The sequence below is a fragment of the Sciurus vulgaris genome (assembly GCF_902686455.1).
Source record: "Sciurus vulgaris genome assembly, chromosome: 17".
In the NCBI taxonomy this organism is placed as follows: Eukaryota; Metazoa; Chordata; class Mammalia; order Rodentia; family Sciuridae; genus Sciurus; species Sciurus vulgaris.
Genome location: NC_136478.1, coordinates 36504109 through 36528065, shown reverse-complemented (window position 1 = coordinate 36528065; position 23957 = coordinate 36504109). Strand labels below are relative to the sequence as shown.

Sequence of the window (23957 nt, the reverse complement as noted above, 5' to 3'; positions counted from 1 at the left end):
TTGTACCTCATTTGTGTACAATGACTCAAAATAAAAAAATAAAACATACCAAACAGAATGAGTAAGCCTTTTTAATGTACAAGTGTTTACCTGTATATATCTGTACGCATGGTATAACTATGTATGCACAGGTGGACACATACTGACCATTTCTCAGTCAGAAACATCCTAAAGCCACTATCGCATCATGTAATATTATCCTCATTTTTACAGATGAAACAGAGTCTCAAAGAACAAAAGGGATTTGCCCCAAAACCTAGGCTGTGAGGGGAAGACCCCCAAACCCAGACTGTATGTCGCAGCAATAGCTCCTAATCAGGGTCTGATTCTGGCCACCTGAGGTAAATATGCATGGTTATTAAATAATGTTCCCTTATCCTTCTGTGATTAAAAATTTGGAAAATATTTTCATTTGGCACCAAATGCCCAGTTGATCACAACTAATTTTTTCTGATCACAACCTGTTTTATAGATGAAATTTATTAAATAGTAATTTCAATGACCAAATTGATCATCCAAATAAGGAAACTTTTATTTTACTGCTAGAACTATAAAAGATAAATGAATATTGAAGAGATGACAGAATAGATATGCAACATATTATCATGTCACATGCTGAAATCTAGTTGAGTTCTTAGTGTACGAATAAAAATCATACTTCATACACACAAATACCATAACCTATTTTAACCAAAGAAAGAAATTTCATTTTGTTATTTCTATAAAATATCTAACAAAACGTACAATTATAACAAGAAAAACTAGGATTTGATGCTTTTTAAAAGATCTAAGAGTCTTTATAACAGCTTATGATCAATACATTGCTTTCTCTGTAGAAATATAATAGAAATACAATAATATATTTGATACTTCAATTTTTTTAAAGATACTATTTGCAGTATTTATAGTATTTGCTCTTTCCCTTTCTTCATAACAACAAAAACAACAACAACAAACTGGCTCATCTACTCTGTTAAAATACACCAGGCAACACTGAGTTTACTGGATTTCTTTTATTTTTTCTTTTTCCTGTAAGAAGTCAGTGCCCAAAAGTTTAACTCCATGAGGAAACAACTAGATAAATCCAGTGTGTAACATTATAATACAAGTAGCCCTGACTCTTCAAAAATTCAATATTATAAAAACAACAACAACAACAAAGGCAAGGCTATACCTAAACTAAGAGTGTGAGGAAATAACCACTAAATGCATATGTAAGTTTTGACTGGATTCTAAAAAGGAAAGAAAAGCAATCATAAAAGATAATTGTTAGGACAACTGGGAATATCTGAATATGGGTTGGCAAAGATGACATTAAGGAATTAATCAATTTCTTTTAGATGTGACAATGCTATTATGGTTGTATAGAACATATTTATTCTTTGGAGAGGCATGCTCAAGTATTTGCAGGTGAAGTGTCAAGATGTCCCTAGTTTTAAATATTTCATGGAAAAAAACAAGTAGATTTTGATCTTTTACTTTCTATAGAGATATCGAACACAAACATACATACTCTAACGCTGGTTATCTATAGAAATGATATGTGAAGTCCTCATAGACACAGACGGAGTCCCTTCATAAACCAGATTACTGTGAACAGTATTTATTACTAGGGACTTTCTAATCTGTTTTTAATAGCAAGATTTTAATATGTTAAAAGAAATATACATCCACATAAGAGAATATAATTTACCATATAAATGAGGTAGATCTAATATTGAGATACAATTGTTTCTAAGAAATTAAGAGAAAAATGGAGTTATAAAATGGTATGTACAACAGGACTCACTTTTTTGGTTATCATTTTTTGAAAAGCAAAATAATTAATAAAAACAATCTATCAAAGATATAAAGAATAGCAAGCAGTCAAATACTTTCTTCTTCCTTTACAGACAGATCATGGTTTTCTTACTTCCATCCAGTGCATCTCTGTTGAATCTTTCTTGTTTACTATGCACACATTTAAGAACATTTAGTTTCCAATGGTTTTGAACTTTACTTACATGCTATAATTCTTCTGAACCCTGATTCTGAGATTCACCTATGTTAATGCATATCTACTGTAGTTTATAGGTGTTCTTGGTTTTGGAAATCAAATCATGAATGGTTACATACGTTACAAAAGTCTTCCTATTTGTGGCTTGTCTTTCATTTTATTTTAATGATATCTTCAGATGACTATAGGTTTTACATTTTCATATACTTATTACACAATAAAACAAAAACATAAAACTAAACATACACATACACATATACATTTTTTGGTGGTACAGTGATTGTACCCAGGCACTTGCACATGCTCGGCAAACACTGAGCTACATTCCCAGCTCTTTGTTTTGAGACAGGGACTCATTTAAGTTGTCCAAGTTAGCTTCGAGCTTGAGATCTTCCTGCTTAGCCTCCCTGGTAACTAGAATTACAGGTAAGTACCACTATATACAGCAAAAAACACATATTTTCATGCATGAAGTGAATATGCCTTCAAAAATCTGATAAACACATACCAAATCAATAACCATGCTAATATCTTGAATTGTAAATTTTGTTTTTTATTACCATCTATGTCTGTAATGTTTGTATATTTTAAGTATTAAATATTAGTTCATTATTAACCAAGGAACCTTCTAGGGATAGGTCTCAAAGTATTCATGAACATAAAATTTTATTCTACGGGTATTTTTCTTGGAAGAGGATCTATAACTTTCTCTAGATTTTTCAAATGGGTATGAGACCACAAAATGTTAACACTGCTGTAGGATGTATGAAATGTTTAGTGACTGAACTTTTAGAGGTAGAAAGTTTCTTGACATTCACAAGGTGACTCTGGGGAATTTACTTAATCTTTAGTTTCACCATATATGTAACAGGATTAATTAAAAAAAAAACTCTTATTCTATAAGGTTGTTTAGAAAAATAAGCAAATGCATGTCAAGAGTTTAGAACAGGGTCAGGTTCATCTAAGTGCTTGAAAAATGTAGTGGTCACTATTTATTTTTAATATTATTTTTAATTTTTTTATATTTTTGGTACTGGGGATTGAACTCAAGGTCACTCACCCATTGAGCCACCTCCCAAACCCTATTTTATTTAGAGACAGGGTCTTAATGAGTTGCTTAGTGCCTCTCTGTACCTGAGACTGGTTTGAACTCAAGATTCTCCTGCTTCAGCCTCCCAAGCTGCTGGGATTACAGTTGTGGGCCACCATGCACCCTGCCCTATTTTTTATTTTTAACTATATTTCAGATAAAGACTAAAACAATAAATAAATAAATAAATAAAGAGATCCAATATATTGATAAACTCTTTTAGGGGGAAGAATGTGTAGTAAATATCCCTCAATCAAGCACTGGTCCTATTAATAGGTCCTCACGGTTATAAAATAAGCAAATGTAAGAGTGCTACAACAGAAAAGGTATCTGTAAAGTTTTTCTCTGAAGTGTTTAGTAATAAACATATCGGGCTCAGGAAAGTTACAGTATAGGTGTCATAAAACATTTCCTTTTATTTTCTTTCTCTTATGCCCCATTCTTATCAGCGAACATAAATGATAATATCAGAAACAACTGCTGTTTTTAGCAAACAGGTCTCTTCATCTTTGCTGATAAAGATCAACTATTATTTAGAACAGAATTTTGAATCAGTTCAAACTAAATGTATTTAAAAATGATTCATAAGATAACCTTAGGATATCTTAAGGTTGGAGCGATTTTATTTTTATTTTTAGAAAAATGAACCAAATTCTTAAAGATCTCAATTACTTTTTATATCAACTTAAATAAAATTCCCACAGCCAAAGTTTCTAAGCTTTGTATATATTTCTGAGAAATCCCTTGTGAAATTTCTAAAAGAGACTTTAATAATGTATGTCTAAACTTCTGCAAAGTAACACTGATTTCATCAAGAGATCTCTTTGTTAGCTGTAAAATCTTTAGCTGAAAGACACCTCTCAATTAGGGATAGTTTGAGCACTCAGAAATGTTATAGCAGTTTTACATTCTGTTCTACTGCCCTAAACATGACTATTCAGCAACATCTATTTAGTACTAAGTACTGTTTTAAGCACTGGACAAACAACAGTGAACAGAATGAACAAAAACCTCTGCCCTCATGGAGTTTATATTCTTCTACGGGATGACGTAATAAAAACAAATAAGTATGTAATATTTTAGCAGGTGATAGGGCTCTGAAGAAAACTGAAGCAGGGCAAAGGCAAAAAAGAGTGGTCAAAAGTTGCAATTTTGAATATAAGAGGCACCTAAAGAAATCAGACAACAGCTGAGTATATAAACATTAAGTATTTAGAGAAGTAACTTCAAGGAGGTGATACAGATATTTGGGGTAATAATATTCTAGACAGAGAAAATAGCTACCTGACCCAAATTCTAAGACTGGACCATGTCTTGTAGAGTTTTAGGAATAGCGAGGGGCTGATGTGGCTAGTGCAAGGCATCAAAGTGGGAAATGAATATAACAGAAGGTCAGAGAGATAATGGTAGGTGCCAAAGTATATGGGCTCTAGTAGGACTTAAATTTTAAGGACTTTGGCTGGTATGCTAAATGAAGAAGCCACTGGAAGATTTTGAGAAGAATGGCATGACCTGATTTACAGTTTTAAAGAATCAAAGCAGCTCATTTGTTGGAAAGAGATTGTAGATGAAAAAAGGGTAGGAGAAGGGTACCAGTAATAACTGGAATAACTCAGATAAGAAATGACAGTGTTTTGTATGAGGATGGTTCCAGTCATGATGGGGAGAAGTGATCAGGTTGTGCATATATTTTGAAGGTTGAATGAAGAGATTTTCCTAATAGACTTGATGTGGGTGTGATGGAAAGAGGCGACAAGGATGACTCTGATGTTTTCAGAGGAACTGGAAGGATAGGGCTGTCACTTAGTGAGATGGGAGGATTATGGGATGAGGAGGTTTAGAGGGAAAGATAAGGGAAGCAGTTTGAAAAACAATCTGAAATGTCTATCAGATGTAGACAGAGACCCAGAAATGGAGATGGCTGACAGGCAGTTGGACATGTAGTTCTGGAACTCAGAGGGCAATATGGCATGGAGGTGTTTTAATTTGTTAGGATATAGAGTTGTTAGGATATAGATGGTGACTGAAACCATCAGATTACCAAGCATGTACAAGTTAAAAAGAGATAGAAATCTTGAATAGTTTCAACAAAACAAATTATACTTTATTAATGGTTATATATTCTGTTGCATTATAAAACCTTTAAGACATATATCAGTATTTTTTAAAATTCAAGTTTTAACATCTGAATAAAGAATGAATTGACTGATATCTTACTACAATGCCATCCCTGAAGTTCAAATGCTATAGTAGCATTTCAGTATAGTGGTATTGTTTTTTACTTTTGAACTCTAGGTTTGCAGGATAATGCCTGGCAAAGTAATCAGTAAATAATTACTGAACTTGAATTTGTGATATTAAGGAAAATTTTAGCTCATGTTTTCCTTGACCAACTTTCCCTTTTAAATGCCTAATAGAACCCAACTGTCCTTGTAGAAATAAGTGAATGGAGAGGTACTCTTGAGTGTGAGCTTTCAAGTGTTTTACTTTTAAAACACATGCTTGGTCTGGCCAATTAATGTGTGGTTAAAGGCCATGTAAACTGATATCCTGGGCTGGGACATAGTTCAGTGGCAAACTGCTTGCCTCACATATGTGAAGCACTGGATTCAATCCCCAGTTTCAAAAATAGAAAAGACCAAAAAAAAAAAAAAAAAAAAAAAAAAAAAGAACCCAACTAAAGTGGTATCTCTCCAGTGTTGTTAAAAAGTAGACAACCTAATAAAGAAAATGGTAAAGTACCCCTGGGGTCAAGGGCAACATATTTTATATCATCTCACCACCAGACCAGCCTTTAAGTTCTGTATTTGGCTGCATCTTAGGACTAGATGCCAGAACTACAACAACTATTTGGTGGGAACAAGGAAGGGGAAACAAGGCTGGTGCTCAAAGAGTTGTTATGATCTTTGTGATGTGCTACAGGCAAAATCTTATCTTTGCTTGATTCATGTATGCATCAAGGACATTGTATTACCCTCTCATTGTTTTGTGAACCTTAATAAGCAAAAGGTATGAATTTGCTGAGGGTAGGAGTTCTCAAGGTTTTTGTCTTCAGGATCTCTTTATACTTTAGAAATTACAGAGCACCGGAAAGAGCTTTTGTTTATATGAGGTATGCCAATTTGTATTTACCATATTAAAAAATTAAATCACTTTTACTACACGGACCTTGTGATAGGTTCTTTGTGAACATATGGGATAGCTAGACTATATGCTGAGAACTGCAAAGATTAGGGTTATTACAGCAAGACTGCAAGATTCAACATTCAGCTTTTAACCTCCAAAATAGCAGTTTCTGAATAGTGAAAAAATAAGCTGGTGGTCTGTGGTGGCACACGCCTGTAATCCCAGCAACTCAGGAGGCTGAGGCAGGAGGATCCCAAGTTTGAGACCAGTCTCAGCAACTTACCACAACTTACCAAGGACCTAAGCAACTTAGACTCTGGTTCAAAATTAATGCCCCTGGATTCAATCAACAGTACCAAAAAAAAAAAAAAAAGGAGAGAGAGAGAGAGAGAGAGAAAGAGAGACACAAATGAGAATAGATTTTATTCAGAGAAAAGATTTCTAAATTTTAATAATTTAATTTACATATTTAATGGAAAACTGGAGGGTCTGAACAAGTTTTGCTTTAGATGACAGAAAAAACTCAAGTCAGGATGTCAGGCTACCTAAGAAGGTTTAGAGCTAGTAGAAGTCAAAAGGACAAGAGGAGATCAGATACCACTTTCCTTGATCAGTTTTCCTGCCCTCAATCTTAGTCCAACCTGAAGGGGCATAGCGCTGAGAACATAGAAACTAATGACACTAAAGGGAAAACAGGGTGCACAGGGGAATTAGACCCTGCTTCCTATTGGAATTCAAGGAGGAGCCTTTCCTTTAGGATAAGTGGTACCTATAGAAATTCTCCTAAGTGTATTTTTCTAGACAGTGTAGAAGGGACCAACCTAGTATTCTGAAACTGACCTTAACATTCATGTGCAGAGAAGGAATTCAAAATCCCCTGTGGTGAATGTGAAAGGTAGCCAATATGATGGTCAATGGATCCTCAAAGGGACTACTATGGTGCAAGGTACATGAATTATACGGGAAAGAATGGGTCACACTCAGTCCAAATTAGAGATACATGGTGCAGATGGAGCTTCACAGGAATGCACAAAAATCAGAGATCCAAGACAGAATTTAGTCTGCTGAAGTAGACTATTAGGCTCTGACTCAGTCAGGCAAAAAGGTCAGGAACTCTTGATCCCCAACTGCCAATTTCAGGAGCAAATGCTAGCAGGGCACCTAATACCAAGGGTCACCAATGTAGTGGCACAAGAATCCAATGGCAATACAAAGGTATCTTCTTGTAATTCTTTAACATGTAAGCCTATTCGTAGGCTCACCCAGCTCCTATTATTGCTATGAGAAGGAGGAATGTGGAAAGATACAGAAAAACAAAAACTTTAATCCCGAAAGACTAAAAGTGTAAACCCTCAGATAATTCTATACAACACCTTGTGTGTGTGTGTGTGTGTGTGTGTGTGTGTGTGTGTGTGTGATGCTGGGGATCAAACTCAGGGCCTCACATCAGAGGCAAGCTTACTACCATTGCAATATACATCCAGCCTGAGGATAAATTTAACTGACAAGTTTAAATTCCCTTTCTCCCACATATGCCTAAAACATTCTGTCTTCTATCAATTTTAGAAAACAAACAGGTTACCTTTCCTACATACATCTGTAATAAATTGGTAAAATTTTAATGTCACCATATATAACATTCTAAAGTAACTCTTTTTATTTAAATACAATAAATCAGCGGACACATGCTGTTCACTGAGCCCACTCACTCCAACACCCCAGATGGATGCCGGTCCCCCGCCCCCCCACTACACAGGGACACTGTGCCTGACTTGGTGCTGACTCGACACAACCTTGCTGGGGCTCCCCAGCATCTTTGGAGGCTGGTGTAGGCATTTTGATTTATTCCTGAAGGTGTGGCCATCATCATTGGAAGGGTGGTCTCTTCCTGAGACACCTACAGGAAACTGGAGGCCCTCTGACAGGTACTTCTATTTACTCACTTACATCCTACACCCTTCCAATCCTCTAGTTCACAACTAGAAACACTGTTAATAGTAATCGAACTCATCCTGTTCATTACAATAATGTTGAAGTCTTTATAGGGGCTATCGAGTTCAGGTCTGCATTTTCTCTGTATTGGGTGTTACTAGTATTGAACTCTGCTTCAAAGGAGAGGTACTGGAAAACTCCATGGTCATAATAAGCCTGCAGTGGGAAACATTAGTACCGCAGACCTTCACTGCTAGAGGGGAATATATGGAAACAATATGAAGAAACAGGGGAAGAAAGTTTCCCTAACAAACCAAGATGCTATTGTGATAGAATCCAATGACAGCACAGCAGTAGAAATGACAGAAAGAGTTTAAAATCTGCATAATTAAAATGAACCGAGAAGCAAAAGATAAGACAGCAAATGCAAGCAATGCACTCTCATGCCAATAAACAGTTAAAAGAGCAAATGCAGGGGCAAAAGAACACTTCAATAGAAAGAGAGAATTTCTGAAAAAAAATACTTGAAATGAAAGAAACAATAAACCTAAATAAAAACTCAATGGAAAGCATCACACACAAATAGATCTCAAGGAAGACAGAATATCAGACAATGAAGACAAAATATTTAATGTTGAAAATAAAGTTGAACTAACCGAGATGTTAAGAAGTCATGAATGGAACCTACAAGGATTATGGGATATCATGAAAAAACAAAATTTAAGAATTACTGGATTAAGGCAGGCACAGAGATACAAACCAAAGGAATGAACTACCTGTTCAAAGAAATAATATCAGAAAATTTCCCAAAACTGAAAAATGAAATGGAAAATCAAATACAAGAGGCTTACAGAAGACCAGGTGCACAACATTACAACAGATCCACACCAAGACACATTATAAAGAAAATACCTCACATACAAGATAAAGATAGGATTTTAAAAACTGCGAGAGAAAAGCATCAGATTACATACAAGGGGAAACCAATAGGACATCAGCAGATTCTCAGCCCCGATTCTAAAAGCAAGAAAAACCTGGAACAATATATTTCAAGCTCTGAAAGAACAAAAATGCCAACCACGAATCCTATACCCAGCAAAACAAACCTTCAGATTTGAAGATGAAATAAAATCTTTCCATGATAAACAAAAGTTAAAAGAATTTACAAATAGAAAGCCTGCACTACAGAATGTTCTCAACAAAATATTCCATGAGGAGGAAATGAAAAACGACAATGTAGGTCAGGAAAGGGAGGAACTACCTTAGAGAAAAACCCACTCAAAGGAGAAACCAAGTCAAGTTCAAAACAAAAAATAAGCCCAAATGACTGGGAATACAAATCATATCTCAATAATAACCCTGAATGTTAATGGCCTAAACTCATCAATCAAAAGACACAGACTGGCAGAATGGATTAAAAAGAAAGACCCAACAATATGCTGCCTGCAAGAGACTCAAATCATAGAAACAGACATTCACAGACTAAAGGTGAAAGGATGGGAAAAAAACCTACCATGCACATGGACTCAGTAAAAAAGCGGGGATTTCCATCCTTATATCAGATAAAGTGGACTTCAAGCCAAATTATTCAGAAGGGATAAAGAAGGACATTTCATACTGCTTAAGGGAACCATAAATCAGGAAGACATAACGATAGTAAATATTTATGCCCCAAACAATGGTGCATCCCTGTACATCAAACAAATCCTTCTCAATTTCAAGAATCAAATAGACCACAACGCAATAATTCTGGGTGACTTTAACACACCGCTGTCACCACTAGATAGATCTTCCAATCAAAAAACAAAGAAACCATAGAACTCAATAATACAATCAATAACCTAGACGTAATAAACATATATAGAATATTCCATCCATCAACAAGTGAATTCACTTTCTTCTCAGCAGCACATGGAACCTTCTTGAAAATAGACCATATGTTATGCCACAAAGCAGCCCTTAGGAAATGCAAAAAAGTAGAGATACTGCCTTGTGTTCTATAAGATCATAATAGACTGAGAGTAGAAATAAATGATAAAATAAAGGACAGAAATTACTCCAATACCTGGAGACTAAATAATATGCTATTAAATGAAACATGGATAACAGAAAACATCAGGGAGGAGATAAAAAAATTCTTAAGAGGTAAATGAGAATGACGATACAACATATCAAAATCTCTGGGACAGACACTATGAAAGCGGTACTAAAAGGAAAATTCACTGCATGGAGCCCATTGAAGAAAAGAATGAAATGTCAACAACTAAATGGCCTAACATTACAGTTCAAAGCCCCAGACAAAGAAGAACAGAATAACAGCAAAAGTAGTAGAAGACAGGAAATCATTAAAATCAGAGCTGAAATCAATGAAATTGAAACAAAAGAAACAATTCAAAAAATTGACAAAACAAAAAGTTGGTTCTTTGAAAAAGTAAAAAAAATAGACAAACCCTTAGCCACACTAACAAAGAGAAGGAGAGAGAAAACTCAAATTACTAAAATTCGTGATGAAAAAGGAAATATCACGACAGACACCACTGAGATACATAACATAATGAGAAGCTACTTTGAAAATCTGTATTCCAACAAAATAGAAACTACCGAATAAATTGACAAATTTCTAGGGACATATGCTCCTCCCAAACTGAACCAAGAGGACGTACACAATTTTAAACAGATCAATATCAAGCAAGGAAATAGAAGAAGCCATTAAAAACCTACCATCCAAGAAAAGCCCAGGACCAAACGGATTCTCAGCCGAGTTCTATAAGACCTTCAAAGAAGAACTCATTCCAATACTTCTCAAAGTATTCCAGAAAACAGAAAAGGAGGGAACCCTACCAAACTCTTTCTATGAAGCTAATATCACCCTCATACTCAAACCAGGAAAAGACACATCAAGGAAAGAAAATTTTGGACCAATATCCTTGATGAATATAGATGCAAAGATCCTTAACAAAATATTGGCAAACCCTATCCAAAAACATATTAAGAAAATTGTGCACCACGATCAAGCGGGGTCATCCCTGGAATGCAAGGATGGTTTAACATCCGTAAATCAATAAACGTAATCCATCATGTCAATAGACTTAAGGATAAGAATCATACGGTTATTTCAATTGACCCAGAGAAACGTTCAACAAAATACAACACCCCTTCATGCTCAAATCACTAGAAAAAACAGGGACAGTAGGAACATACCTGAACATTGTAAAGGCTATTTATGCTAAGCCCATGGCCAACATCATTCTTACTGGAGAAAAACTGAAACCATTCCCTTTAAAAATGGGAATAAGACAGGGATGTGCTCTTTCACCACCTCTATTCAACACTGTCCTTCAAACTAGCCAGAGCAATTAGACAGACTAAAGAAATTAAAGGGATATGAATAGGAAAAGAGGAACGCAAGCTGTCACTATTTGCTGATGACATGATTCTATATTTAGAGGATCCAAAAACTCCTCCAGAAAACTTCTAGACCTCATCAATGAATTCAGCAAAATAGCAGGCTATAAAATCAACACACATAAATCTACAGCATTTTTATACACAAGTGATGAAACATATGAAAGGGAAATGAGGAAAACAACTCCATTTACAATAGCTTAAAAAAAATACAATACTTGGGAATCAATCTAATCAAAGAGGTAAAAGATCTCTACAATGAAAACTACAAAACATTGAAGAAAGAAATTGAGGAAGACCTTAGAAAATGAAAAGATCTCCCATGTTCTTGGATAGGCAGAATTAATATTGTCAAAATGGCCATACTACCAAAAGTGCTATACAGATTCAATGCAATTCCAATTAAAATCCCAATGATGTACCTTAGAGAAATAGAGCAATCAATCATGAAATTCGTTTAGAAGAATAAGAAACCCAGAATAGCTAAAGCAATCCTTTACAGGAAGAATGAAACAGAGGGTATCGCAATACCAGAACTTCAACTCTACTACAAAGCAATAGTAACAAAAACAGCAAGGTATTGGTACGAAAATAGAGAGGCAGATCAATGGTACAGAATAGAGGACATGGACACAAACCCAAATAAATACAATTTTCTCATACTAGACAAAGGTGCCAAAAATATGCAGTGGAGAGAAGATAGCCTCTTCAACAAATGGGGCTGGGAAAACTGGAAATCCATATGCAGCAGAATGAAACTAAACCCCTATCTCTCACCCTGCACAAAAATCAACTCACAATGGATCAAGGACCTCGAAATCAGACCAGAGACCATGCATCTTATAGAAGAAAAAGTAGGTTCAAATCTTCAACATGTTGGCTTAGGATCAGACTTCTTTGACAGGACTCCCATAGCACAAGAAATAAAAGCAAGAATCAATAACTGGGATAGATTCAAACCAAATAGCTTTCTCTCAGCAAAGGAAACTATCAGCAATGTGAAGAGAGAGCCTACAGAGTGGGAGAAAATCTTTGCCACTCATACTTCAGATAGAGCACTAATTTCCAGAATATATAAAGAACTCAAAAATTCTATGTGAAGAATACAAATAACCCAATCAACAAATGGGCTAAGGAAATGGACAGTTCACAGAAGAAGATCTACAAGCAACCAACAGATACATAAAACAATGTTCAACATCTCTAGTAATAAGAGAAATGCAAATCAAAACTACCCTAAGATTCCATCTCGCCCCAATTAGAATGGCGATTATCAAGAATACAAGCAACAACAGGTGTTGGGGAGGATGTGGGGAAAAAGGTACACTCATATGTTGCTGGTGGGGATGCAAATTAGTGCAGCCACTCTGGAAAGCAGTGTGGAGATTCCTCAGAAAGCATGGAATGGAACCACCATTTGACCCAGCTATCTCACTCCTTGGCCTATATCCAAAGGACTTAAAATCAGCATACTACAGACATACAGCTACATCAATGTTCACAGCTGTTCAATTCACAATAGCCAGATTGTGGAACCAACCTAGATGTCCTTCAATGGATGAATGGATAAAGAAACTGTGGTATATATATACAATGGAATATTACTCAGCTATAAAGAATAATAAAATTTTGGCATTTGCAGGCAAATGGATGCAGTTGGAGAATATCATGCTAAGTGAGATAAGCCAATCTCAAAAAACCAAAGGACGAATGATCTTGCTGATAAGTGGATGATGACACATAATGGGGGGTGGGACGGGGGCAAGAATGGAGGAAGGAAGGACTGTACAGAGGGAAAAAAGGGGTAGGAGGTGTGGGGGGGGGAGGAAAAAAATAACAGAATGAATCAAATACCGTTACCCAGTGCAGATGTATGATTACACAAATGGTATGTCTTTACTTCATGTACAAACAGAAACAACATGTATCCCATTTGTTTACAATAGAAATAAATTAAAAAAAGAATCATATGATTATTTCAATAGATGCTGAGAAAGCATTGGATAAAATAAACACCACTTCATGCTTAAAACACTAGTAAAAGTAGGAATAGCAGGAACATACCTGAACATTGTAAAGGCCATCTATGCTAAGCCCACGACCAACATCATTCTTAATGAAGAAAAACTGAAAGCATTCCTTCTGAAAACTGGAACAAGACAGGGATGCCCTGTTTTACCACTTCTATTCAACATCGACCTTGAAACACTTGCCAGAGGAAATAGACAGACCAAAGGAATTAAAGGGATACAAATAGGGAAAGAAGAACTCATACTGTCTCTATTTGATGATGACATGATTCTATATTTAGAAGATCCAAAAAACTCCACTAGAAAACTTTTAGAACTAATAAATGAATTCAGCAAAGTAGCAGGATATAAATCCATACGTGTAAATCTAATGCATTTCTTCATAATTGATGAATCCTCTGAAAGAGAAATTAGGAAAACCACTCCGTTCACAGTAACCTCAAAAAAAAAAAAAAAAAATACTTGGGAATCAATGTAACAAAAGAGGTGAAAGACCTCTAAGATGAAAACTACAGAACATTAAAGAAAGAAATTCAAGAAAATCTTAGAAGATGGAAAAATCTCCCATGTTCTTAGATAGGCAGAATTAACATTGTCAAAATGGCTATTCTACCAAAGGCACTATACAGATCCAATGCAATTCCAACTAAAATCCTAATGACATTCCTCATAGAAATAGAAAAAGCAATGATGAACTTCATCTGGAAGAACAAGAGACTTCTAATAGCCAAATAATCCTGAGTAGAAAAAGTGAAAGAGGTGGTATCACTATACCAGACATTAAAATATACTACAGAGCAATAATAACAAAAATGGCATGATATTGGCACAAAAATAGACAGGCAGACTAATGGTACAGAATAGAAAACACAGAGACAAAACCACATAAATACAGTCACGTCATTCTAGACAAAGGAGCCAAAAATACACAATGGAGAAAAGACAGCCTGTTCAACAAATGATGCTGGCAACACTGGAAATCCATGTACAGTAAAATGAAATTAAATCCCTATCTCTCACCCTGCATAAAACTCAACTCAAAATGGATCAAGGATCTAGAATTATACCAGAGACCCCGCAACTAATAGAAGACAAAGTAGACCTGAATCTTCATCATGTTGGCTTAGGACCAGACTTCCTCAACAAGACTCTCAATGCACAAGAAATTAAAGCAAGAATCAATAAATAGTTTGAACTCAAACTAAAAAGCTTTTTCTCAGCAGAAGATACAATCAAGAACTTTAAAAGAGAGCCTACAGAGTGGGAGAAAATCTTTTTCACACACACTTCAGATAGAGCAATTATCTCTAAAATTTATAAAGAACTTACAAAACTTTACACCTATATTTGGCGTAAAGAACCCAATCAATAAATGGGTCAAGGAACTAGACACTTTACAGAAGAAGACATATGGGCAATTAATAAATACATGAAAAAGTGTTCAACATATCTAGTAGTTAGAGAAATGCAAATCAAAACTATTCTAAGATTTCACCTCACCCTAATTAGAATGGCTATTATCAAGCACATAAACAATAATAGATGGTGGCATGGATCTGGGGAAAAAGGCACACTTTTACATTGCTGGTGGAGTTGCAAATTGGGGCAGCCACTCTGAAAGCAGTGTGGAGAATCCTCAGAAAACTTGGAATGGACCCACCTTTTTACCCAGTTATCCCACTCCTTGGTTTATACCCAAAGGACTTTAAATCAGCATACTACAGTAACAGGGCCACATCAATTTTTATAGCAGCCCAGTTCACAATATCTAGATTGTGGAACCAACCTAGATGCTCTTCAGTAGATGAATGGATAAAGAAACTGTGGTATATATTCACAAAAGAATATTATTTAGCCATAAAGAAGAATAATGTTATGGCATTTGCAAATATGTGGATGGAAATGGAGCATATCAAGCTAAGTAAAATAAGTCAATCCCAAAAAACCAAAGGCCAAATGTTTTCCCTGACAAGTGAAGAATGATATATAATGGGAGTGGGGGTATAGGGAGTGAGAAGAATGGTGGAACTTCAGATTATATACAAGGAAGTATAGGGTATGAAAAATGTTGGAATGAGACAGACATCGATACCATCTGTACATGTATGATTACACAAATCGTATGAATCTCCATAGTGTACAACCATAGAAACAAAATGATGCACCCTATTTGTGTAAAATGAATCAAAATGCAGTGTGTAAAAAAATTTTTAAAAATTAAAAAAAAATAAATACAATAAATCTCTTATTTAAATGATCAATGATTGAAACTGTTCCTTTTAAGGAAAATCTTCCAGAAGAATAACAGACCAATGTAGTCCATAATGAAGAATGCAAGTAAACAATAAGCGAAGAATTTAATTCCTCTATAGCAAGGCAGGAGTTAGTTAAAACTGTTGAATAAGGAACACTCAGTACTATCAAAATGGAGAGGTCAATATTTAAATATATAACTAAAAGATCAATGAAAAGATTCAACTGTATCAAAGATTTAAATGCAAAAGCTTAAAACCACCAACAATAATTAAGAACTTTGTTTGTAATACAAAATATTATATCCATCCAACTGGTATTTTCCCAGCATGACACAAAGACACCAAGAAATATAAATCTGATTAATAAATACATATCAGTTCTCTATGATCAAAAGGAAAAGGGAATTCATACAAAGTAAAACATTATACAGCATATATATCTACCTACCTATCTATACATCATATATCACAAAGCAGAACTAATTTCCTTAAGGTAGAAAGAACTTTTACAAATAAACTTAAAAAAAAAAAAGAAAAGAAAAAACCTAACAGAAAAAAGGGTAAATCTTTGAATAGGCAAGTCCATGATAAAGAATTGGAAATGGTAAGTTTATGCAAAGTTGTTTAACATAAATGACATAACTCAAGAGATGCAAATCAAAACAAGATACAATTTTCCCCAGGACACTGACGAAAGTGTGAAAACTGAAAATATCAGATGTTGTGTCTATTTTTATATGCCTGAAATAACACATAATTAATAATTAAGTAATACAGAATATAAAACTTAGAAAATACCAAATTTGGTAAGAACAACTACTTTTATATACTCTTTGTCAGAAGGTAAATTGGCACAAACTCTGAACGGGAAACAACAATATTTTTTAAAATTCAAAATGAAAGTTGTAATTATTTGTTTATTCTAGTTTATTCTTTATCCACTTTTCCGACAAAGATTATTTAAGGGAAAATCCACATATATAATCATAATAAATTTCTGAGAATAGCTAGTATACTTACGTTTGCACAAGAACATAGAGATATACATACAAAAATATTTACTAGAACACTGTTCAAAGAGACATATCTAACTGTCCACCAAGACATGATTAAGTAAATTATAGCATCTCTATATAATGGAAAAATATGAATCTATAAAAAGTCAATCTATACTGCTCACATGCTAACATATCTAAACTAAGACAGAATGACAATTCAATTCAATTTAATTCAATTTGGACCAAACACAAAATTATGTGTAGATCTGAAGAGAACACATCAGCTAGAGGAAACTGAATGGACTTCTGATGTGTTTTAATTTCTTGCCATAATAATGCTACTGTTAATAATAATGCTCTGTTCTTAGCCTATTTCCAGGGCCTCAAAAATGTAGAAGATTCCCAAACTTCAGACTATGACCTTGACCTGTTTTCTCTAGTTCTAGGATCAAAATGACAATGGACACCTGCATGTAGGCATCTCTTTTTATTGTCTCAAATACTTTTTAATGAAAATCAAATTCTCCCAAATAAAGAATATCAAGAGAAAGTAAAGGTCTACATGTTGGACAAGGACCTGGATTCTGATATTCTGTCTCTGTTTTTTGAAGGCAGATACTTATTCTTTAGTTGTCAAATGAGCTAATCCGATGGTAAGGCTGATTTTCATTTGAAGGAGAAAAACAGTGTTTCAGGATCTGCTTTAGCTAATTGATGGCCATTGCTGTTATGAATGGAGGGGTGGTCTGCAGAACTAACAGCCAGACTTAAATTTCTTGAGATGTATTACTGAAGCAAATGAGATGATGGGAATAATGTGATCAGATTAGTATATAGAGTGACTTGAATACTTAAAGTCTATTTAGACAGCTGTAGCAGTCATGAGTCAAAATTGCCAGTGGTTTTAAGTAAGTCTGTGGTTGACAGAATAACAGAACTTAAACCAAAATAGAAACGTTAGGAAGAGACAGTGATCTGAAAAGGAAAACATAGCAATTCATAAAAGAAAACATAGAAATGGTCAACTCATATATGAAAATGTATATCAATAATAATCTGAGAAATGCATCCCCAAATCAGAATTAAATACCATTATTTTCCATCCCATATCAAACTGGGCAATAATTAAAAAAGATAATAAACAGTGTTGACAAAGGTGGAAGAAATTTGTACTCTCAAACTTCTCTCAAACAGGGCAGTGTTTTGCTTCCTTAAAAATGTTTATACTTGTTTAACTGTTTATTTCCTTTTCAGGAATTTTCCTTGAGGAACTTACAAAAAATGTACATAAAATAAGACAACAGAGGACAACTGCAGTTAATAAAAAACAAGACAAAAATTGGGTCCGATTCCCAGAACCACACATAAATGAAGGAACAAAATAAAGGTCTATCGACATCTGAAAAAATAAAATAAAATAAAATTAATGAACAAATAAAAAGTGTAAAAAGAGGAAAAAAGCTTTGGTACTGAGACTTCATTAACTGCATTACATGTTTTGTCTCCTACAGGAAGCACAACTAATATTAACAGGTTTTTTAACTGGGCATGGTGGCACAGGCCTATGAATCCAGGTACTTGGGAAGCTAAAGCAGGAGGATGGCAAGATGAAGGACAGCTTATGAATCTTAGTGACACCCTGTCTTAAAAAAAACAAAATAAAAAAGGCTAGGAATGTATCCTAGTGGTAGAGTGTTTGCCTGTACGCACAGGCTCTGAGTTCAATCCCCAGTAATGCCAAAAAAAGGTTTTTGTTTTTTGTTTTTTTTCCTTCAAGAGCTTATTCTTCAGAAAGTTTTCTATGTCCTAAGGAATGAGTACACTATGGACAATGAAAAGTATATAACTCACCATATTTTTATATTTGGTCAAATTCTTAGATCAACTTTGTAGGGTTCCACAGTCCTAAGCATTGTGGGATGACTTCCTTTGTCATTAAGGAACAGTTTGTCTAATTAACATACATTTATTTCATTCTGTCACTTACTATGGCTAAACTTGTCTGCTTCTTCCAGACTAACTAAATGATCTTTGATGGTTAAATGCACTTCTCGTCATCTTTGTATCTCACAAATATATTACAGAGGGCTTTACATGGAACAGGTACTCAATGAATGCTGAAATAACTTCAAAGGCAGATAGTAGTTTGAATATCACAACTCTAGTAATCAGAATTCTTAGTATTTCCTTAATATATTTTAACCTCCTAAAAGTGACACCAGAATTTATTTACATGCATATACTTATACAATAGATTGTTTTGCTCAAAATCATTCCTCCTGTAAACAAATGGCTTTGATTTCTTTTATTTCAGAATTTTATAAGGCAGATTTTGTTAACTGTGCAAGAATACCCAAGAATTCTTTATTAATTATTTAAATGCAAAGTCAATATTGTTTAAGGAAGTCTAATATTATTGAACTCAAAATATCATGACAGAATTTTCCTAAAAAAATTTGTATGTGGAAAAGGTATGTGTGTGTAATGTCAATGAGGTAACAGAAAAATTAGCCTATAACTACAGAATATCCTCAAATGAAAAATGATCTTTTAAAACCACTTCCAAATTTCCAGAGTCCTGTGACAAGCCCTCACTTGGTGCCACACCTCCTTTCCCTCTGTCCATCTTCCCTGGAGAAGCCTGGGCCAAATGTAACCCGGGAAGCTTTTCAACACTGCCATTGCATTCAGCCAGTCACTTCCATACTCTACTACAGCAAACATGATCTCTATCATATTAACCCAGACAATCAGTCTGAGGGTGTTGGGAGAAAAAAACTGACATAGTGAGCAAGGAACAGATTCGAGATGGAAATCCATGCTGTGAGAGTCCATCTCTCTTCATCCTTCTCATTGATGAATTTGGACTTGACCCTTACATCTCCCATGGGGGCAGAATTCTACAAGCACAATTCACTGATCTTTCCCTCGGTTTTACATGCTAATAATAGATGACATTAACCTTGAATCCTTTGGCATCTTGTTCATTGAATCAGAATTACTTTCTCAGTTTATATTAGAAAGATGCCCAATACACTAAAGCAAACCAGATCCTGTCACTTTTCTTACTGAAATATCCCAAGCACAAAAGTCAGTGTGAAGGTATTCAAAAAACATGAAGGGTGGGATCTGTTCACAATTGAATGGAGAACCACTCCTTTTGGATCTGGGCTTGGACAATGACACCAGCTACCAATTTCAGGGTATTTCTTTGCTTTTTTCTCTAATAATGGGTACGCTAGTAGTAACTGCTTTGTGGCTTAGTAAACTAATCTATAGATGATTTTCAAATATCAAAGCCTTGTGATTAACAGATATTTTGAGTGAATAAATAAATTAAAAAAAACACTTCCATGGCAATGTACTCATATCTTCACTATTGACAGTTTCATATGATTTAGTGTACCAGATAAGCCACACTAAATATAAGCTGTTTTCCTTCTTCAATTTCCTCTTCTTTTTCCAGTGTAAGTGTATATTTGAAACCAAACAACTTAGAACTATAAAGAACTCATTGGGTAAAGGACTGGCTTTGTTTAAATCAGTAAAAATTTAGAGTATATTTGGGTGCTAATGATATCATAAGAGTGAAAATGCACTAGCAAAATTCATAACCAATCTTGAATTAATAAGAGGCCTAAATACTATTTTATTTGCCTCTTCTTTCTTAAAATTTAAATGACTCATCTTGGAACACTTAAAAGAAAGTTTATTACTTTTTGGCAGTCACCTGGCCTTTTTGTTGATTTGCAATTAGTTCAGTGACTACAAAATCAGATCATAAGCCTTTGAAAACTGAAGGCAAAAAATGGGGAGAAGAAAAAATAAAGCATTTATCTTTGCCTGGCACACTGTACACTAAAGAAGTATAGTTGACCAAAGATGATGGTGGAAGGCTTTTCTTTTTCTTTTTCTTTTTTTTTTTAAATAGAAAACACCAACTAATAATATATACAGAGGAGTGAAATATTTAGTGTGTCACAATTTTGCAACTCTTGTTGAAATAATGGACCTGACAATGATTATCATAGCTGCTTAAAACCATTAGGGAGCATTACAGTAGATGACCCATGCTGAGCAAAACCTAAGCTAAAGAACAATTTTAACACCACAAAAGAATGAAAACTTAAATGATCTGTCTCCTTAATAAGCTTGAAACACACGGTAAAACACTGGAAGTATTCTTGACCATTACTCCTGCCTGCTGATTTTACAAAGTTTGATTCTGGTTAAGACTCCAAATCTAAATACTGAGAACAGAAGCCAGAGTAACATGCTAACACCATGGGGATGGAATCAGAAAAATCTAGACAGAAATTTTACAACACATATAATGTGTTTTTGTCTGTTATGAGCCCTATTTAGCTCCCGAGTTAATAAAAACATTAAGGAGAATTTCGAATAGGAGAGTATTTTGAATAGTGACTAGATATTTGATGATACTTGACTTTATTATTAAATTAGGTTTCAAAATGACTTTCTGATGACTACAGAAATAGAGACTATACAAATGAAATTATATGTTTGGGATTGTGTTTACAATTATCTGGGGTGGGAGAGACTTGTGGATGGGTATAGAACTAAAATAAGACTGGCATTAATAACTAAGATATCATTCATAATTAAATTAGGTAATTAAATGTGAATATATTAATATTATTTTGTCTACTATTCTATGTTGAATTTTCCAAAATAAAAAGTCTTTAAAAGATCTTTTTGGGGTACATAAGCTAAATATTTTTCTTTAGCATTAATCAAAAAATTTTTAAAAGAAAGGAAAAAAACATCAGGCAACATGACAAAATTATCGTGAATTCATAAAATGGGAGAATTCAAATTCTGAGGTGGATAATAAGCAACAAAAACAATAACTAAAAACTTATTTATTATACTCAGTACTTTCTTCATGTTTCTAATTGACTTTCTTATAGCCTTTTAACATTTGGATCTTAATGTTCAGTCTACTAGCAAACGAGTACTAAGAGTAAGTAATAAATAGAAACAGTAATAGATTATACTCCATTTATGTATGATCTATCAAAATGTATAAATGCATTCCACTGTCATGTACAATTATTTAGAACAAATAAAATTAAAAAATTTAAAAACTAAAAAAAAGTAAATAAAATCCTGTACTTCTTGGAAGTTTAAATCACATATTTCACATTTATGTGCAACTTACCTGCTGTAAAATCTTCAGTCAGATCAATAAATGCATGAGAATGTGGAATTCGCATTTTACTATTAGTGGTCAATGCAGGATGCCAAGATAAATTTCTAAAATATAAAATAAAAATAACTTTTTTAAGGTAAACATCAAATTGGTATTGCTCAAATAGAAAAGTCTCTCAGCATGCCAAACATTTTAAAGATTATTTTTACTGAGATATTGATATGGATTGAAGGTGAGGTTTTCCCCCAAAGGCTCACATGTGAGACAATGCAAGAAGGTTCAGAGAAGAAATGCTTGGGTTACAAGAGCCTTAACCCAATCAGTGAACTCATTACCTGATGGGATTAATGGAATGGTAACTGAAGGTAAGGTGGGTTGTGGCTGGAGAAGGTGGGGCATTGGTGATGTGGCTTTTGTATCTGCTACTGGAGTCAACCTCTCTCTGCTTTCTGATCATCATGTGAGCTGCTTCCCTCTACTACATTCTTATGCCTTGATGTTAAGCCTCACCTTGAGCCCTGAGGAATGGAGTCTGCTGTGTATGGATTGAAACCTCTGAAACTGTCAGTCCCCAAATAAACTTTTCTTCCTCTACAGTTTTTCTGGTTGGGTCCTTTTTGTCACAGCAGCAAAAAAGCTGATTAAAACAGAAATTGGTACCAGAAGTGGAGTCATTGCTGTGACTATCCTGATCATGTAGCTCATAAGTGTTTTAAGCATTTTGGAACTGGTTGGAGGCATTCTGAGTGTTTAGCAGTGCAAGCTGGGAATGCTTCAGACTGTTGTAAGAGGAACTTAATGGCCATTTGTGGTGGGAGCACAGGAGACCAGAAATGCCAGTAGGACCATGAACTGTGAAGACAGAACTCAAGAGGGATCAGAGAAGAACTCTACTGGAATTTGGAGTGGAGGCCATTCGTATTATTTTCTGTCTGAGAAGTTGTCTGCATTTTGCCCATGTCCTGAGACTTTCTGTGAGGCTGATTTTAAAAGCGATGGCCTTATTAATCTGGTGGAACAAATTTCCAGATAGCATAGCATTCAGGCGGTAGCATGGATTTTGCTGGAGGCTTTCAGCCAAATTTATTATGATAATCAGGAGCAGGAAGCAGAGCAGAAAGATTTGAAAAACTTGTACTTGAAAGGTGGGCGTACTACTGGGGCTAAGGAAGTTGTAGTTGTTAAAGACATCACTGTTACTAAAGCAATGCTAACTACTGGTCAAAGATAATAAGAAAGATAGCTTGAGGGAATGTCGGGAGTTGGCAAGACCACACCCACCTCAAGTTCAAGAGAATAAAAGTAAAAATTCTCTTGAGAAGAGATCAGTGGGGCACCCCTGGACAAGAGTGCCTAGGATGCTCTGCTATCCAGGCATTCAGAGGCTGCTGCAGCCTGAAGGCTTGGAAACTGCTGGAAACGGCAGCAGACCATGGCATTAACCAGGTGATGATGGTTCAGGAATGCAGGATGCTGGAGTTAGGGGGTCATGGAGGCTCCCACCACTGTTTCAAAGGAAGGCCTGGGAGGCCAGGCAAAATGCAGCAGGGTCAGAGTTTCTACAAGCACCCCCTGAGAGGGCAACGTGTGGAGATGTGAGGAGGAAGCCAAAGCTGTAGTGGAGAACCCCTGAGATTAAGAAATGCCAGTAATGAGGGACATTGTCCTTGGAAGGCTGCAGTGATCAAGCAGAGACAAGCCAACAGAAAGGCCACTTGGGTTGCAATCAGTAAGGCCACACGGGTAGATCTACACAAGCTCTTTAGAAAGAACATCATGATGCCATGTGCTCCAGGTACCAGACACAGAGCTACAGGACATGTTTGCCCAGCGGGATTTCAGTCTTGCTTTGGTAATATACATTTTTTATGCCCCTATTTTTCTGAATTGAAATGTTTATTCTATGCCATTATATATTGAATACTTGTAAATTGCTTTTAATTTTACAGGAG

The 23957-nt window shown here is 35.0% G+C and overlaps 1 protein-coding gene across 2 annotated transcripts in view; it reads right to left on the bottom strand.

Annotated features, from left to right (window-relative positions):
• The window catches only part of ITFG1 (integrin alpha FG-GAP repeat containing 1), a 264804-nt gene that overhangs the window by 210721 nt on the left and 30126 nt on the right, over positions 1-23957 (bottom strand). For both annotated transcript variants that reach the window (XM_079117640.1, XM_079117641.1), the window contains one exon: positions 22015-22109. In XM_079117640.1, coding sequence (XP_078973766.1) covers positions 22015-22109 — 95 coding nt within the window. The remainder of the gene's footprint in view (positions 1-22014; positions 22110-23957) is intronic.